Below are 21,173 nucleotides of genomic sequence, written 5' to 3'. Positions count from 1 at the left end.
ATCTACACCACATTTCATTATATTTTTAAAGAACAAAATATTTTCCTTAATTGTCCTTTTCCCTTTACAGAAAGTGTTTCTTTTTCCTTTCTCTTTTTGGTATGGTATACATGATGTAAGATTACATCCTAGAATTGAAAGAATTGTACTCCTAGGGAGCTCTTCTATACTTATTTCTTTAATTTCCTTATGTCCCTTTTTTATCACTGAATCAACTTCTGCAGGCGTTTAGAGTAAACTTTTGGCAAAGGTTTCTGATTTTTTTTTTTCAATTGGGGCAATAGGGATAACAGAGAAAATATTGGAGTGAGAGATGAAAGAGAAAGGGTTGAGAGAAATGAGGGAGATGAGGTTTGGGGGCTTCTTTTTTTTTTTTTTTAAGTTTTGAGAATGAAAATTATTTAAATATCATTGACCTTAAAACTTAGAATCCATGATGATAAATGAAAGTATTTTTGTCTACTATAATCCGGTACACATTGTTAAAACGTACCAACTGAAAAACAGGGTGTTAACAAACCCATATATATATATATATATATATATATATATATATATATATAGACACGTGATTTTATTATATTAAACAAATATTATAATTTTAATAAATCTTAAAAAGATAAAATATATCTTTTATTCTATTACTCTTATACTATCATCAATAATTTAATTACATATTATATATTTATTTATATAGGCATATAATAACAGGCAAGTAACTCTTTTCGTTCTTATATTCATATAAATGAAAATAGTTTTTAGGATTGTTTATCAGATTGAATATTTGATAATTTAATTTGATTAATCAATTTACTTAGATTATGTTGACTTTTTTTTTTTACGATTAAGTTAAATTCCACCCAATCCAATTTAACTCACTTTTTTATATGAATTTGAGGATGAATTTAGTGTGGATAAATCAAAATCCAATATGATACTAACTTATATATTTAAATGAACAAATTATGTTTTTTTTTTTCATAAATTACTTTGAACAAACTTATCATGATTTGATGTAATTTTTATAAAGATTGTATTATTTTTTTTATAATATTTTTTTTTTAAAATGAAGCAAGTGTATATTTTTAAACCATTTTGATTGAATTTTGTTAAGTTGCTAAGGTTTCTTTTGTTAAGTTTCTGTTACGTACTCATAAAGTTCCTAGATTTTAGGACTGAATTAGTCTTAGGTAGTTACTTTGTTATTTTACATTCCTATTTTACTGCACTGCATAATGGCACGTTCATTTGACAGTTATTGTAAAGGCTTATATAAGCCTACCTCTGTTTATTGAATAAAAACATTCTCTCATTGCATCAGTTTGTGTTTTATATACCTTGAGTTTTAACAATTGGTATCAGAGCTCCGTAAGGGGCCTGGTACAGAGTGAGTTTAGAGTGCAGTGAGCGAACCATAAAACATCCAAGTGTGAGAGTATAGTGCGTATAAGAAGATGTCTACAGAGAAGTTTGTGCAACCGACCATACCAAGGTTTGATGGCCATTATGACTTTTGGTCCATGACGATGGAGAACTTCTTAAGGAGCAAAGAATTGTGGCAGCTCGTGGAAGAGGGCATACCAGTGCTTGAAGCAACATCCACAGAGGAACAACGTCAGAGTGTGGCTGAGGCCAATCTAAGGGATCTAAAGGTAAAGAATTACCTATTCCAAGCTATTGATCGGGAGATTTTGGAAACCATATTAGACAAAAGTACATCGCAAGCAATTTGGCAATCCATGCAGAAGAAATATCAAGGCTCAACGAGAGTGAAACGTGCTCAGCTTCAGGCACTACGGTGTGAGTTCGAGCTTTTAAGTATGAAAGAAGGGGAGAAAGTGGATGCGTACCTAGGGCGCACTCTCGGTATAGTTAACAAAATGAAATCAAACAGAGAGAAAGTAGATTCCAGCATGGTAGTTAGCAAGATACTTCGATCGCTAACAACAAATTTTAACTACGTGGTGTGTTCCATTGAGGAATCTAACGACCTAAGCACTCTCAGCATTGATGAACTTCATGGCAGTTTGCTTGTTCATGAACAGAGAATGCAAAGTCTTCAACCAGAAGAACAAGTATTGAAAATAACTCATGATGACCGATCTGGAACAAGCCGTGGCCGTGGTCGTGGTTACAGCCGTGGCCGTGGGAGAGGTCGAGGACGACAACCATTAAATCGAGCACTCGTTGAATGCTTTCACTGTCACAAGCTTGGCCATTTTCAGTACGAGTGTCCCGAGTTTGAAAGAAGGGCTCACTACGCAACATTTGAAGAATCAAAGGCAGCAGAAGATGAGCTATTACTCGCAACATATGAGGAGACGCCACAATCCGTCCAGGAGGAAGACTGGTTTTTGGATTCCGGCTGCAGCAATCACATGACCGGAAACATGCAATGGTTTACAGATGTGAGAGAAGAGAAATTTAGTCGATCTGTTAAACTTGGAAACAACACAACAATGGCTGTCACTGCAAAAGGTAACATTCGGATTCAAATTAATGGCACCTCTCATGTCATCACTGACGTTTACTACGTTCCAGAGCTTAAGACCAATCTCTTAAGTCTAGGGCAACTTCAAGAGAAAGGTTTAGCTGTCCTATTTCAAAATGATATGTGCAAAATATACCATCCAGATCAAGGATTGATTCTTCACACCAACATGAAAGGCAATCGAATGTTTTACCTCACAGCTGCAATGATTTCTCAACCTATCAGGTGCCTTCAAACTGAGGATTCTGCAGACAAGAATACGCAACTGTGGCACAGACGCTTCGGGCATCTCCATTTTAATGCATTAAACACACTTGCAACTAAGCAAATGGTGTTCGGTCTGCCACAAATGAAATTTCCTCAAACACTATGCACTACCTGTCTTGTGGGCAAGCAACATAGAGACAATATACCAAAGCAAGGTTCATGGAGAGCTTCAGCAAAACTTAGTTAATTCATGCCGATGTCTGTGGTCCGATCTCGCCTGCCTCACACAGCAACAAAAGGTACATATTAAATTTTATTGATGATTACTCACGAAAAGCTTGGGTCTATTTTTTACATGAAAAATCCGAGACTTTCAATGCATTCAAGAGTTTTAAAGCTTGTGTTGAGAAAGAAGCCAACATCTACATCACGTGTCTCAGAACAGATCGTGGTGGTGAATTCACTTCCAAGGAGTTTGAGAATTTTTGCACCCAACAAGGCATCACTAGGCAATTGACAGCTGCCTACACCCCTCAACAAAATGGAGTCGCAGAACGCAAGAATCGCACCATCATGAACGCTGTACGAGCTGTGTTACACGACAAACAGGTTCCAAAACCCTTTTGGCCTGAAGCGGTGCGTTGGTGTATACATGTCCAAAACAGAAGTCCCACTTCTGCCATTGATCAGCGAACCCCAGAGGAGATGTGGAGCGGAATCAAACCACGAGTTGATTATTTTCGAACATTTGGTTGCATTGCTCATGTGCATATTCCAGATCAAAAGAGAAGCAAGCTTGATGACAAAAGCCACCCGTGTATTCTGCTGGGTGTAAGTGACGAATCTAAAGCATACAAATTATTCAATCCAGTTACAAAGCGTGTAATCGTGAGTAGAGACGTGGTGTTTGAAGAAGATAAAAGCTGGAATTGGAACGAAAGCACAAAAAAAGGCAAAACTACGATTCTAGATTGGGAAAATGAAGCAACCACAGTAGACCCAGTGAATGAAAATGCAGGAAATGAAGTAGTCACTGTAGACCAAATGAATGAGAATGCAGGAAATGAAGTCGTCACAGTAGACCCAATAAATGAAAGTGCAGAGTCGACATCACATGATATATCAACTAGTGATAATGAAGCACACGGACCAGCTTCCAATTCAGAACATATTGATTCCTCAACAGAGGTTTCGGCTCCAAGATCACGAAGACAACCAGCGTGGCTGTCGGATTACGAAACCACCTTTTCCGTAGAAGAGGAGAATTTATTGGCACTGGTGATGACCGAGTCTAGAGATCCCCAGTCATTCAAAGAGGCGTATAAAAATCAACAATGGAGAAAGGCTATGACTGCAGAGATGAAAGCAATAGAAAGGAATCATACGTGGGAACTTGTGAATCCACCAGAAGGGGTAACACCCATTGGTGTCAAGTGGATTTTTAAGACCAAGTTTAATGAAAATGGCCACATAGAGAAGTATAAGGCTAGACTAGTGGCCAAAGGCTATGCTCAACGATTTGGAATAGATTATACAGAAGTTTTCGCCCCAGTAGCAAGACTTGACACTGTGAGACTGATATTAGCTTTAGCAGCTCAAAATGCATGGGAGGTAATGCAACTTGATGTCAAGAGCGCTTTCTTACATGGTGAGCTTATGGAGGAAGTATATGTCCACCAACCTGAAGGTTTCATCAAGAAAGGAAAAGAAGATCACATCTATCGTCTCAAGAAAGCACTTTATGGGCTTAAACAAGCTCCAAGAGCGTGGTATAGCAAGATCGAAGCTTACTTTGCAAAAGAACACTTTGAACGNTGCTCCAGTGAACATACCTTATTCACAAAAAGGATTCACGGTAACATTTTAATTGTTAGTCTCTATGTTGACGATTTGATTTTCACTGGCAATAGCAAACACATGTGTGAAGAATTTAAAAACTCAATGAAGGCAGAGTTTGATATGACTGACTTAGGCAAAATGAGACACTTCCTTGGAATCGAAGTTATGCAAAGAAACTCAGGAATCTTCATTTGTCAAAGACAGTATGCTCATGATGTACTAGCTCGATTCAACATGGCTGAAAGCAACTCGGTGCGAAATCCAATGGTACCAGGCACAATACTATCCAAGGATATTGAAGGTGCTGCAGTCGACGCTACTAAATTCAAACAAGCCATTGGGAGTCTCATGTATCTAACAGTGACCAGGCCAGATTTAATGTTTGGAGTAAGTTTAATCAGTCGATACATGGCAAATCCAAAAGAGTCACATTGGGCTGCAGTGAAACGATTATTAAGATACCTCAAAGGAACCCTTGAATATGGTATATTCTATCAAAGAAAAACAAAGACTGGTCTCATGGCTTATAGTGACAGCAACTATGCAGGTGACTTAGATGATAGAAAGAGTACATCTGGAGCCGTTTTTCTGATTGAAAATGGAGCAGTTTCGTGGATGTCAAAAAAGCAGCCTGTGGTAAGCCTATCTACCACCGAGGCTGAATATATTGCCGCAGCATCTTGTGCCTGCCAGTGTATTTGGATCCAAAGAATTTTAGAGCACCTTGGTTCAGCTGAAAAGGAAGCAACTAAAATTTTATGTGACAATAGCTCTACCATTCAATTATCCAAAAATCCTGTCTTCCATGGAAGGAGCAAGCACATAGCCGTAAGATTTCATTTTCTAAGGGACTTAGTTAATGATCAAGTAGTTCGATTAACATACTGTTGTTCGAATGAGCAAGTAGCTGACATAATGACTAAAGCATTGAAGCTTGATCAGTTTGAAAGAATTCGACAGATGCTTGGAGTTATAGCAGTTACTGAATTAAGCTAAATACAACCATTTAGCTTACGGGAGGGAATGTTAAGTTGCTAAGGTTTCTTTTGTTAAGTTTCTGTTACGTACTCATAAAGTTCCTAGATTTTAGGACTGAATTAGTCTTAGGTAGTTACTTTGTTATTTTACATTCCTATTTTACTGCACTGCATAATGGCACGTTCATTTGACAGTTATTGTAAAGGCTTATATAAGCCTACCTCTGTTTATTGAATAAAAACATTCTCTCATTGCATCAGTTTGTGTTTTATATACCTTGAGTTTTAACAAATTTATCATATTCAAGTAAATTCACTGTAGATCTGTCATGTTTTTGTAATTTTATTTTTTTATAACATCCACGACATAAACAATAAATATTCACAAACATATAGATTTATATTGTCCACTATATCTATATAATACTAGGACTATATTGCATGAAAAATAAAAAAATAAAATTAAAGACATTTAAAAAATATATATGTGTAAACATAGAAAACTCTTCTACATGGTTTGTAATTTTTGTTAGGTTGGAGCCTCATACATAAAAAAAAATAAAAATTATAACTAATCACAAAACCACGTGCCTGAGATAAGCTAGTCAAACTAAAAAATATATAACAATAAATATTTCATTAAGAAGATTCGTTTCACTTCATCCATCATATATTAAAACTATATATTTACACCATACAATTTCATTATAATGTAGAGAAATAAAATATTTAATAGATTGAGAATGAATTGATTTTATATTATATATAAATTTTATAATTTTGAAATAATAAAATATTTATTTTTTATTTAATTTCAATTTTTTTCTTTAAACTTATAAAACAAACCCTTTCAATTTTAATTATATGTTTTAAAATATTAATTTTATTGTCACAGTTTACTCATACTTTAGTAATTTCATTTGGTATTTAAATGAACATTTTGTAACTTTATTCTCCAAATTAGAAGAAAATAATTTCATTCTTATTGAACTTTATTACATACCTATTATATATATAGAGAGAGTGAGTGAGTGCGAGTGATTCGATAATTTGGAAAACAAACACAATTTGTTTTAAGAATTGATATTAAGAATCGATATATTAGGAATAAAACTAAAATCAATTAATAAGACCAATAAAAATAATATCTTAAACTTTCTAAATTATCTCAATAAATCGAAATCTAAAATTTCTTAAAATATATGAAAATTTATCATTATTAACAAAATGCCATTCCATGTCAATATTTATATAATTTTCTCTTTATTAGTATATACCAAATTTTTATTTAAATTACACATTTATATAATAAAATAAGGTGAAAATTCATTCAATAAAGTTTTATAAATACATTAATAGAAACTATCAACACACATAAAAATACTTTTTAATCATAGTCATATTTAATGTGAAGTACAAAATAAAATATTATAATAATTTTAAAAGTGATTATAAAATAACATAAAAAAGGTGAAAAGAATATAGTACAAAAACTTTAGAAAAATGTTAAATAATAAGTATTATGAATTATATAACATCCTATTTTATATAATCTTATTTTTAGTAATATAAAACTGATAAAATGAAAATATTCAAAATAGATAATTAAGAGTATGAAATATATTATAATACAATATTGTAAAATCAGACTCTAAAAATATTAAGATTATAAACCACATTAAATCAACAACTATACTAAAATTAACATCTTATACTTTCGAAACATACTACAACTCTAACCCTTAGTTCCTTGTATTATCATTTTTTTCTCATTGATAAGGTGATTATTGCAAAAAAAAATAGAAAAAATCATAGACAAGATAAACAAATACAATAGGATAAGCTAATTTATAAAAGGAACATAGTATATTAATAAAACATGTTCTATCATAATACAATGCACTCCAAAAAGTCATGTCATATAAATATAAATCATATCATTAAAGACTCTTCTAAACTCAATTATTTGAATACAAACATTTAATATTAAAATCACTGAAGACATACCCTTGACATGACCTCTATTGCTTTATAAAGATATTGTCAATGAGTTTTACTCTACTACTTACAAGGTTAATCTTCTTCACGTCTTAGGTCATTATCCTGATTTCAAACTAAGACCTCATAGTACTTTCACCATCGAACTTGTTCTACTCTATATGGGTGTGAAATGGTTATTAAAGTATAAAAATATTTTCTTTTACTTGAATCCATATACATCAATACCTTACAAAAGAAGTTACACATCCAATTAAATTCCCCTTCTCAAAAATGTCCTACAATTCATTCATTCATATCATTTTTAAATATAATAATATAAAAACTCCCTTAAACAACATATAACATGATCATAGAATTAGAAAATATGTGAAAAACAACAAAATAAAACACATAACAGATTAGTGTTCAACGGTAACAATCAACGATAAAACTTACAAGAATTCACTGTTAAGGAAATATTTAGTGACACAAATTAACTCTCAATTTTGACAAATTTCATAATAAAGACTTCTAAAATAAGAGGGAATTTCTTCTTGCATCTCTATATGTTTTTTCTTGTACATGTGAAAAAAATTATTTCATTCTTTTCAAAAGTAAAAAAAATTGACTTTATATAATCCTAAAATTAAAAATAAATTTTAAATTGTGTAATCTGAATTTTTCTTAACTTCTTCCAATTTTTAAAAATTATTTTTTATTTTTAGATTAAACAATTAAAAATGCTTTCAAATTGTACAGTTCAAAATATTAAAATAGAAAGTTATTTCGTATGAAAGTGAAAAATAAAACATATGGAAGTGCAAGGAAAAATTGTCTTCCCTTTCTTTCGTCTTCTTTTCCTCTGTTTTTCACAAACAATCCTAAGTTTTTTTTTTTTTTTCTCTCTCATTGATCCGCCAAGTTAACAGGAAACCTAGACAACCTTAAAAGTAGAGTAATATTGTGTGTGTGTTTTTTAACTTCCTCTCCCTTTCTCCTAATTTTGTGATGTGTTTAAAGAATGAATAACATTATGGCTGTGTTTTAGTCTTCAAATATGTAACTAAACTTTTGGATTATAGGAAATTATGACTAATAGTTTGAATTCTAGACTCTTTGAGTACATGCACTTAAAATTAAATTTAAAAAAAAAATCTGTTGATAAAATAAAATTTATTGAAGAATTTTATCATCGAATTTTAGGACTTTAAATATGAACAAAAAATTCATCCCAAGACTTTAAATATAAACAAAAAAATTCATCCATAGGACTTTAAATATGAAAAAAAAAAAAATCATCTTAAGACTTTAAATATAATCAAAAAATTTCATCCATAATGTGTTAGTTAGTAAAATTCGTTAATAATTTAGAATTTTTATTAATAATGAATATTTCTATCTTGATAAAATGAGCGTTAAAGTTTTTGCTTTAGGTTTAACCATATCATGATAAAAATATTTGTAAATCTACCAGGAATGATTACTTTTTAAAATTCATGAGTAAATATGTTGGTAATTGAAATTTTAGAAAATATGTTTCTAAATTCATCAGTAATTGATTCTATAAAAATTGATCAAATTTGTCAGTAATTGTATTTTTTAAAATTTGTTAGTAATTTCATGGATATGTTCGTTGCTGAAATAAGTGTCAAAGCTTTTGCCAAATTTGATAAAATATTTTTTATAAATTAAATAGAAATGAGTGAGAAGAAGAGAAGATGAGAAAGAATGAGGAAGAAAAGGAAACAATTACATAACAACGATGATAACAATGGAAGACAAGCCAAAAATAACAAATACAACAACGATATAATGACAACAACAATAAACACAATAAGACAAATATATATTAAACTTAAATTTAAATACATTTTATAAATAAATATTTTAATGTTCATAAATTTATTATGAACATTATATGATATACAGAGTTTATGTTATCAAATAAAAAGTTTTATTATAGTTAAAAAGTTAAATTTTTAAAAATATTAAGATAAAATTGGGTTGGTACGAATCAAAATATATTTTGAATATATCCTAATACTAAGTCTATTTTCTAATTTAAATTCGTTCAAATAGGCTTCATATCAGACTGAATTGACACATTGAAATGCATCATATTACCCAAAATAAATACATTCACGAAATGAAATTAGTGCTGCTAAAAAATAAAGATTAAAATTATTTTCACCATGTTATATATAAATATTTTTAAAAGAGGTGAAATACACATAATATCTATTTTTTATTTGAGAAAAACAAAACAAAATAACTCCTAATTTATTGTGCTTCTTTTTATTAACACTTGTACTATCAACTTCTTTTTATTATAAGGTAAATTAGAATTGCGAAATTACAAATAAAACATGCAAAGTAAATATATTATCCAATGGAAGAAAGTATACCTATTGAATTTTATTCGTTTTAAAGAGTGTAAATAGGGTCTCTAAAAATATGAGTTTGAAAAAGGTATAAAATTTAGAAAGATTTGTAGTGAATTCTCTTTTGTCTCGTTATCTTACTCTATTGGTCCATTTTGCTCCTTCTTTTTCTGTTCTTATTGATACTAAGGTTAGCCCAAATTTCAAATACGGACTGGGCTGCACCAAAATAATATTAAAATTCCCATTTGCCCTTTTTCGATTCTGCATTCTGTAAGGAAAAAAAAATTATAAATTGTGTACACTGGAATCCAAAAATAACTTACGAATTACACCTTTTATAAATATTTTTTTAAGAAAGAATTTTAGATTGCACAATTTACAAGTAAGAAAAAACTTTTAAATTGTACAATTTAGAAAACGAAAATAATTTTAAGATTGTGCAATTAAAAATAAAATACTTTCGTACTCTATAATCTAGAAGTAAAAAATATTTCAAAATTTTTATAATCTGAAAGCTAATTTTTTTCAATCCTCTTCTATTTCCAAAAGTTTTTTTTTTTCAAATTAAGAAATTTAGAAGTTTATTTTTAAGCAAAAAAATAATAATTTCTAAATTCATAATCCAAAAATAAAAAAATAACTTTCTAATTATATAATCATAATTTTTTTTCGAATTATATAATTGAAAAATTATTTTTTAGGGTGAAGAAGTAAACTTTAAGTCTAATTCAATCCTACAAAATTTGAAAAGTAAAGTTTACACTTATTTGTATACTATAAATTGGTCTTATCTCTAGTTGATATGTGACTTCTAATACATATCCTCACTCACGTCGAAGAATATAAATCTTGAAAGTAAAGACTAGATATTAATGGATGATTTGATAGTGACTCAATAGCGAGTGAAACAATATTGTCAATATACACAAATCTTATTAGGATAAAACTGTGAACCTATATCTAATACTAAATTAAGAAATAAACTTTAAATCTAATTCTACTTTAGATTTAAAATTCACTTCTTAACATTTACGGCTAAATTTAACAATTAAAAAAGATAAAAATAAAAATATTCATAAGATGCGTGAAAAGAAATATGGAGATGTAGAAAGAATTTTTCCAAGTTACAATAAACGGCCAATCCATCAAAGCCCATGAAGTGACACAAACTGCAACCAATATTAATAATTTATTTTACAAAAATATCTTTCAGTGTAACTATCTAATATCAAATGGATCAAAAAACTAGTTTTTAAGGTGAAAGAAAATGTTGTCCATGTTCATTTTAAGATATGGGTTAAATATGTTTTTAGTCCCTGTATTTTGGAACGATTTTGGTTTTAGTTAATTTTCAAACTAAGTACAATTTAGTCATTTAACTTTAGAAAATTCTGGTTTTAATCTTTTTTACCAAATTATTTTAACTTTATTTGTTTTTTCAAGCACGTTTTTCAGTTAACATTGAAGCAAAAATATGTCAAACAGTATAAACAATCCAAATGCTATAATGAAACGTGTTTGAAACAACAAATAAAGTAAAAAGAATTTGATAAAAATGACTAAAACCAGAGTTTTCTAAAGTTGAAAGATTAAATTGTACCTTAATTTGAAAATGGACTAAAACCAAAATCGCCCCAAAGTATAGAAACTAAAAACATATTTATCCCTTAAGATAATAAATTAGGCGAAGACTTATGTAAAAACATCTATAATTTGATGGTGCTTTCGAATATGAGCAAATTTAAGAATTCTCTTTTTAACTTTTCCATGATGAAATGCATATTAATCTCTTTTGTTCTTTCATGGTAATATAATCATTATACAACTAATTTAAATTTTAAACTTTTTTTCATTGATTTATCTAGTAACTGATTATAGTATAATATTTTCGTTGATGTCTAATATATATATTTTTAATGTTTGGGTCGTTCGGGGCTTGAAGTTTGAATCCGAATCTAAAAATGGATAAATTGATCAAGTCAAAATATATTAAATAATATTAGAATTATCAAAATTAAATTTTACACCTACAACAAAGTTATTGTGCTGAAAAATTGGGTCCATAACTCTTAGAAGGTTTTTATTTCATTAACAGATTTCTATGATTTAGAAAATATCATATATTATACTTAATATATCTATTTTGTAGTTATTATGTTTTTAGGCTTAGGCATATATAATATAAAATCTTAGAAGGTCTAAATAATAAGAAGACAATTTCAAGAAAATTTAGAGACTTGGATCTTCAAACTTAAAATACTAGTAACTTTGAATCAGATTATTATTTTTTTTTCGGTTTAAAATACCAAACTATTGACTGAAATATATATATATATATATATATATATATATATATATATATATATATATAACAGTTAGAAAAAACCCTTTAATAAAAACGAAGAAAGAATTAGATGAAGCATTTAAGGACAGGACACAACTTATAGAACATGGGGCTAAGAATCTCTCTCTTTGTTTTTATGTTTTTTTGTTTAAAGTTATTTAAATACATCCAAATATACGATTAATGTAATTTATTATGGATTCGGTTTGAATTAGTTGTAATAAAATCTTGATTGATTAAAAAGTTAGATTTCAGTTACCTACAACTCAAATTGTCTTAGTTGAATTCGCTGTAAAGGAAGCTAGCCCATTAATCCACGTAAAAAAACATAGTTAATTATAAAAATAGTTTTAATAATAATTTTAATTATTCAATTTATAATATATTATTTGAAGATTTTCTAAACTTATAAAAAGTGGATAAAGATAGTATTAATAATAAGAAAACTTGAAATTTATGAATAAAATCTAATGTTTTTTTTTTCATTATATAAGGATCTAGAAAATAGTTAAAAAATAAATATAGCCTTTCATAAATAAAATTTAATTATTCTATTATTAAAAGATTGAGCTTATGATTAAAAATTATTAATTTGTAGAGTTTTATTTTATAAAAAATTATTATTATTTATAAACTACTTTTTTTTTATACATTCTCTCTAGATTTTGGATCCTTTTATTTAATTTTTTAATATCAGAGTTTATAGTAGAAGTTATGACATAGAATGCAATAATTTTGTCTGACCATTAGAGTATGTTTATTTTTTATTATTTTTTTGAGTCATTTTAGAAATCTGCATGCAAAAGATGTTTGGATGTGTCTTTTTTAGTTTAAGATTAATTTTTGTCTACTTGTCATTATTAGGTGCATTCAAATCATTCATTTGAATTTTTTTTATTTACAGGTAGAATATAATGTGAAGGTTAGAGTTCTTGGAGCATAGTTGCATTTGAGGCTTAGTCCAAGTAAGGAAAAGTAGCTTATTCTATTGATAGTACGCTAGGTTGGATGACTTGATTTGAAATGTGGGAGTGATTTGATACCTTTACTCTATATTAGTTTGTGTGAGTAGTGATATATATCAATTAAGTTAAATTGGCTAGTTGAGAGGTTATTTTAGAATAATATATCAATGCAATATGTGAAAGCATTTAAAAAGTTCAACTTATACTAGTTTGAAGCTTTGATATATGGAAAATGATATTTTAACACCATTTTTTGATACCATTTTGACACTGCACACGTGTCAAAATGTGATTAGACGATGTCAAATTAAAAAAGTTGAGGCAGGGGTATATTTGGAAGAGAAAACCAAAGTTTGTTTTTTTAATTTGAAATCGTCCAACCACATTTTGACACGTGTACAGTGTCAATATAGTGTCAAAAAATGGTGTTAAAATATCATTTTCCTTGATATATATATGTTTAGTTTTTCAAGTTATGCAGACTAATGCCTTGTTCACTTGTAGAAATTTGAAGGAGAATAATTAAATAAATTTGAGAGAATTTGAAGATAAATCTTTTTGTTGCTTATTTGAGTGGATTTGGAGATAAGTGAGAGTGTATTTGGAAGTAAAGTTTATAAGAATTAGTGTATGATTTAATTTATGTGACAGAATAAAAAAATTTACTTCAAAATTCATTCTCACTTATCTCCAAATCAACTTAAATAAACAAAAAAAAAAATTATCTCCAAATCCTTTCAAATCTCTTCAAGTGAACAAAGCCTACCAGACCAACTGAACGAAATTAAACTTTTGAAAATTCGTAGAGCTCATATTTTATTGTTTGTTGGAAAAGTCAAAATTCGCTAGGTGCACCTTTAAACAAAACTATCAATGTTTTAGTTTGTTGAGCTAGCCAATATTTCGTTAGGCAAGATTAATTTTGTTAAAAACCTAAAAGCTCAAAGAGAATTGGTTGCTAGGCGAGTTTGTTCCGGTGGTTGAATCGTTGGGCGAATTATTTTGATAATAACATTTAAAGTTTGCTCATTGGACAAGTAATGGCTTTAGATTGGCTAGTAGTACCTCTAGTTAGGCAAGCAAGACCTCTGGTTGAAATCAGTAGTGTTTCAAAAGCTTGGAAATTTTGTTTTAAATGCTTCTAATTGTTAACAATTTATTATTTTTTAGTGATATTATTCTTTTTTATAAACAATTAGGATTGAATGTTTTAGGTTTTCTTATTACAGCGGTTTACTTTTCAAAAATATCACTAGTTATAGGTAGGTTATGTAAGGTGGTGACAATTTTACATGAAGAAGTCATGCTCCCTCGAGATGAGTTTGCTGAAGTGAATACGATAATGTCATATATACTTTTGGCCTATTGAAAGTTGTTTGAGAGGTTAGCAATTCTTCTCCTTTTACACTTCATTCTTCACCTAGAGAGATTGGGAGAGGTCCTTGGAGGTTGTTTGGAGTGTTGGGAAGCTCTCCCACTCCTCCTTAGGTCTTCAAGCTTCATCAATGGTGATTTTGCCCATTTTGGGTTGAGGAAGAAGATGAGTCACAAATTGGAGGTGTGAAGGGAAGGCGCAAATGGAACATGGAGCATCTTTTCTTTGGTTCCAATTTCTTCCCTATCTCTTTAATTTTGTAGAACCCTAAGTTTTCCACCATTGAGGGCTTTCCCTATTTGTTGAGATTAGTTGTAAAACATGGAATTTTTATGTATTTTGTGATGTTAATGCTATATGTTTTTCCAATTCATGTTAGTATTCAATTTCTATGCTTAATGAATGCTTTGGATTGATCACCCATGCATGAATTTTGGTTCTTGATGTATTGAGAAATATGATTGAACCTATAATTGAAATTGAATACCTATTGGATGAAATTAAGATGTTTGTGAATGTATGAGAATGAAATGGGTGAATTCTAGTATTGACAAATTGTAAATACACTATGTTAAATTTCTTGCACACCAACTGTTTGATAAAATACTAAAAAGAGTTTCTTGTGTTGTTTTGTGCATTGATGTCTAATTGAGTTATAAAAGAAAGAATTGTTATGTGTTGCACAAATCCTTTGAAAGTGAGCGATATTTATTACCGATATACCTCTAGTTAGTTTTACAGTACCAATAAAGAAGAGACTGTACATATTATTTACAATTAATATATAAGAGAATAAAAAAATATTTTTAAAAAGAAGTATTTTAAAATTTAAGTAAACTGAATTGTTTAATCCATGATAACCGTTGTACTAATATTTTTAAGATAACATAAAAAAAAAGAACTGTGCCAATCGTTTCATTTAAAAGGGTGAAACAAGGTAAAGTGGAAGAAGCAGATTAGTATCTGAGCGTTGTTAATTTGTGATCATTAAAATGAAATATTATATCTTCTTATTTCAAGAATCCCATGGGGAAAGCAACTGATGTACATTAAAAAATTTATGTTATTTTTACCGATTAGTTGTGTTTAATTTATCCACAGTCAAGGAATATAAATTTATTTAGTGACAGAGAATATACTATTAATAAACCCATGGTAGAGATCTCCCTAACTAATTCCTACTTTCGTAATCAATAAAGCCATTATCAACTCATACAAGAATGCTATCTAATTTCATTGGCCAAATAAAATATGTCTTACACCATCTCACGTCATTTCTGTTAAAGCCAGTGATATGATAAAACAGCGTAAAAGAATATTATAACATTGTTGAAAAATCTGAAAAAGAAAAAAACACTTATAAGATTTAATTCATAAATCACGAATCAACTAAGCAACCAAATAATAGTATTGAAGGATCAAGTCCACGAACATCATAAATTTCTCATACATAAGAGAACAGCTTAAGAACTTATATCCAAAGTTTATTGCAAAAGTCTTCCAACGAAAACATCTATGATAATATATCGAGTCTACAAAACTAACAAAAATACGAAAGTAAATCTAGAAAAGACGAGAGAAGAGAATATTTTGCAAGTTTCCGAGAAAAGAGAAACCAATGTTTATAAGTCATCATGCAAAAACCTTTATATGAAGACAATAAAATCTCAAATATTTCAGAAATAAACAGAAAAACTTTATGTTTGATTATAAAAAATATATAAATGGTATATTCTTTTTATTCCATAGTAAGTTATAATTATACAAATATTAAAATGAATTATCAATTAACAACTATATTAGAATGTGACAAGTACGAAAACGAGAACAATATCTACATATATTTATCAGTATCTTGCACCGAATTTAAAAAATAGATACTGTTTATACCTATATTCGTAAAAGTAGATATCAGTCTCACATTAGCTGACAAAGGATGATAATAATATTTATTATTATTATCGACAAAAAAAACAGAGAACATTCCAGTTGTGAAGAGAATTACAAGATTGGAGTTCGTTTATGAACAATTGCAGAAACAGAGGAACAAGAAACAGAGACTAATAAGTCAAACTCAAAAGCTGTTCTAGATACTCAGCACCCAAATCCTCGAACACCAGCACATTCTGCGAAGTGGTGCAGAATTCTAACTGCTCCCTGCCATCGCTTTTGCTTTTCTTCTTCTTCGAACTGGACTTTTTCCTCATAGTGTGTTTTCTCTTGAGGGCCAAAACAGGGGAAGAACCTTCCTCCCAAGGCTTACTCGGCATGTCTTTCAGGGACTCTCTCACCACTTCCACCGGGAAATTCAGCACCGCTAAAGATCCCCTCGTCGAGAACGCCGCCTGGTCGTAAGCCAGAGCCGCCGCTTCCGCCGTGTCGAACGTTCCAATCCACACCCGAACGCCGTTTCGAGTCGAATCCCTTATCTCGGCCGCGAACTTCCCCCACGGCCTCTTCCTCACTCCTCTGTACATCCTACCCTCCTTAGCCGGCGCCGGCGCCGCCACTGGCTCCGTTATTTTCGACACTTCTTCGTAGGCTGTGTTGTCGGACGATACTTCCTGTAACTCAAGGCTTCCCACAGAAGCGGAAACGTTGGACGCCGAAGATGATTCCTTGGTTTGGTCGTCGCTGAAGTTGAAGATGTCGTCAAAATTGTAGTCCCAGGAAAAAGGGTCGCCAGCGTTTTCGAAAAAGTTAAGGTTTTGGTTTGGAAAAAGATGATAATCAAAATCTAAATCCAAAGGCAAATCCATGTGATAAAATGAAGGCGCAGAGAGAGAGAATTTAGAAGTTGGAAAAACAAAATTTGAAATGGTAGCTAGTTAAGTGTGACTAAAATTGTGGTTGGATTGGAGTGTGAGTGAACGTATCTAAGGCGTTGCATTGAGCTCCCATATATATCCTTAGAAAAGAAGGAGGAAGGAAAAGGACTAGAAAATCGTTGATGGAAAATCATTGGAATTAAAAATTAATAAGTTAGTTATAATGAATAGGGAAGTTTATATTGTTGGACAAGGAGGATGAATTTATCACCATTTGCTTCTATTAAAATAACACCTACTGCCTAATTTTCTACTAAATCACTTTCCCTCTATCAAAAAGGATAACTAGTATATTAACTATTTTTGGCACGTGAGTCAAACTTATAATCAAGCCACGTGGCCAACTCCTCCAATGGAAAATCAGCTACGGCTCAGCTGTCATCAGAATTTGGAGCCAAATCATATGGATACACTATTTTAATATTTCTCTTGTATCATGTTTTATGACACACTGCACCAATTTATCAAATTAAGTATAATTCGTTGTAGCAGCTAATTTTGTCAATATTTTGCCAAAAAGATATAAGATACTAAAATGCTAAAGTAATAATTTGTTCAAACGTAAATCATTATCTTAAAACTTAAAAAGTATTGTATTTAATTAATTATTATATACATAACAAACGCAACCCTATACGCACACGCACGACAGTTTTAGCAAAGGAATTGCGTCAGCATCAGTGAGCGTGTCCACATGGTCGCAAACAACGCCCAACATTTCATTCAGATTTTTATATTTTAAATCTTTCCAATTGAGTTTTTATAAGTGTTAATTTTTTCTACCGTTAAAAATTGTTAACGGTGTTAAAATTATGTAGAGATGTGTAGATGGCGTGGTTAAAATTCTCATTTTGAAATGTTAAAATTGTAAAGAAATGTTAAAATTGTGCAAAAGAATATGCAAATAACTAATTCTTGACTCCCTCTACAGTATTCCAAGTGCACTAGAGAGTCTCGTTCCTTGTTTTTTTTAATGAAATTGTTGATAATGCCTTGTACTTATACACTGAAAATAATAATATTTTAATCCTACTTTTAAAAATAGCATTTATTTTTGTTGTCGTTTTTTAGGTTAGATTCAGTGTTGTCGTTTCTTTCGGGTACTAACTATTCCTTTACATATTTTGCCCATGTACTCGGATACCTATTTTTTTCAATTACTTTTTAAATGTGGATAACATGAATGCTAAATATGTGGGTAAGAAAAAAATTTAATCCTATAAATATTTTTCTCATCCTTAATCCTTCGTATAGCTAACATAAAACAAGAAAAAGCTAGAAATAATAATAATAATATCTCGAAACATCGATTGTTTCAAGTAGACAAAAAGTTTAGGTCAAGAAAAATTTATTTCAAATAAATTATTCGTATGACATGATATTAATATAATAACAACAACTTTTCATTTGAAGTTGACTAAACTTTTCTTAGCAGTTTATACGATCTTCTAAAACCTCAGTAATACATTAATTAACGTTTAAACTTTTCAAATTAATCGAATAAGTTTTTAAATAGCGTACGTGCATGTATATATGATCAGATTTTGTTTTTCGAATTGTTTAAAATGTGACTTATTTATTTGAATGTCTTAAAAATCTTTTTTCTCTTACAACACGTTATAAATATATAGAAATATAAATCAAATAATTTTGTATCCATGCACATGCACTATTTGTATGTATAATAAATTTTAGAATAGCACTAGAAATACTTGATTAAAACAATTTTTTTTTTCATAGATTTGATTTTATATTTAATAAGATGACTGAAAAAAAAAATGATCGTAGGGCCCGGGAATAAGTGAAAAAGAGGATGAATACATTGTATTTCTGCATTCCAATAACCTATCTTTGTCTAAGTTGTAGACCCTAATGTTGTGATGGTGTAGAATATGTACTAGTGTTACATCAGCCGCCACCGTGTCTTTTCCTCTGCAATTAAATAATTCAACACCATATACTCTGTAACTTACACTGTTTTCCATCTTCTATGTAAACCATTTTTCGATTTTGTTTTCTTCTAGAAACTACAAAATACCAACGACGTATTTATCCGCCAAATAAACCTATTCCATCACTCAACGATCACTTCAACAAACTCACGGATAAATCAAACTTGTTTAAACGATTTTTAACATATTAGACAATTTATTTGACCACTTTATAACTTTATTTTATTAAAATAATTCTGTTTAGTGTATCAACTTATAATACTTGTTTTTTAAAAAAAGTTGTTAATAATTATATCTATACTTATAAGTTCCATTTATTTTTTATATGATGAATTTATTTTAAAATTAAATATAATTTTAGTTTTTAAATATTAATGTAAAATATAAATTTGTTATTGTCTAAAATTTTGATATATCTTAATTTTTAAATTTTGGAAATCAATTAATTTAGTAATTTTATCCTAATTATATTAATTATTTTTATGTTATAAATTGATTTTTGAATTATAAAATTTCAAACAATATAAATATACTTGAAACATCATTTAATATATAAAAAAAATTAACATAATTAAATTAAAATAAATATATTTATTTATTTTTAAAATTTGAAAAGGAAATTACATCAAAATTTATAAAAAAGAAAGTCATATTCTAATTTGATAGAGACTTAAAACATCTTTAATTTCTTATTCCAAACATGATATAAAGAAAAATCATTTATGTCAAAATACTAAGTGAATAGGTTTATTCAAATTTGTATAATTTTGTCAAGGCCGACTTTCCAAAATAGCCATATTTTTAGAATAATTATATTCTGGAAATATATAATCTAAAACAATCATATTCCCAAATTACGGAATATGAGATAATTATATTTCCAGATAACTATATTCCAGATTATATAATAAAAGATAACCTTATTTTCAAACTATATAACCTTTCCATATTAATGAATTACTAAATTTGAAATAATTGTATTTGCGGAGAACTATAAATTCAAAGTAAAAATTATATTAATTAATCTAAAAAAATAATTTTCTCAAATTAGTAATCTAAAATAACTATATTCTCATATTACTTAATATCATAATCAATATGTAGCTTTATTTTTTCTTTTAGAAAAAATTTCCATTACACAGAAGAAAACAAGATAATGTGTGTTCTTCTTAATACAACAAACTATTTTGCATTAAAATGTGTTCACTTAAAGAGATGGATTTGAAGAAGAGAAAATAGATGAATTTGAAAGGATATGAGAGAAAGTAAAGTTTATAAAAATTACGGTAGAATTTGATAGAAAAAAATGTTTAAATAAATAAAAAAACAAAGATTATGTGGTATAAAATAATTTTTGTGAGTAAAATATTGTTTGGTAAAAATTATTTTGAAATATTAAAATTTTTAAAAAATTATTAAATAATTAAAACGATATATTTTTTAGAATTATTATTATTATTATTATTTCTGAGTTATATTAAAAATGATTTGAAGAAGGATAATATTGGAAATGCAAATTCTCCTCCAAATCTTTTCCAACTAGCGAGATGGACATCCTGCAATTCGTTAATTAGAATCACTCTCAAATTTATATAAGCAAACAGAGTGAATAAAATGTGGGTTCTATGTTCCATCATACATCAAAATAAAACATCCTTTTGAGTATCTAACATTCTCTCCAGATTCTTAAATTGACTTTCTCATGAGATTTTGAAAATCTCCTGAGAATTTGAATTTCTCATGAGAATTTGAATTTTCTTGAGATGAGAATTTGAATTTCTCGTGAGATGAGAATTTCAATTACTCGGGAGATGAGAATTTGAATTTCTCG

General features: G+C 29.1%; 1 protein-coding gene across 1 annotated transcript; it reads right to left on the bottom strand.

Annotated features, from left to right (window-relative positions):
* Nucleotides 1-16,442: 16,442 nt before the first annotated feature.
* Nucleotides 16,443-17,555, bottom strand: LOC106757330 (ethylene-responsive transcription factor 1B). The gene has a single exon (XM_014639973.2). It carries the CDS (start codon nucleotides 17,319-17,321, stop codon nucleotides 16,623-16,625), a length of 699 nt encoding a protein of 232 aa, XP_014495459.1. The 5' UTR covers nucleotides 17,322-17,555; the 3' UTR covers nucleotides 16,443-16,622.
* Between the last annotated feature and the right edge of the window lie 3,618 nt (nucleotides 17,556-21,173).

The sequence above is a fragment of the Vigna radiata genome, chromosome 3 (assembly GCF_000741045.1).
Source record: "Vigna radiata var. radiata cultivar VC1973A chromosome 3, Vradiata_ver6, whole genome shotgun sequence".
Taxonomy (NCBI): Eukaryota; Viridiplantae; Streptophyta; class Magnoliopsida; order Fabales; family Fabaceae; genus Vigna; species Vigna radiata.
This window is presented reverse-complemented; position numbering and strand designations above follow the sequence as displayed.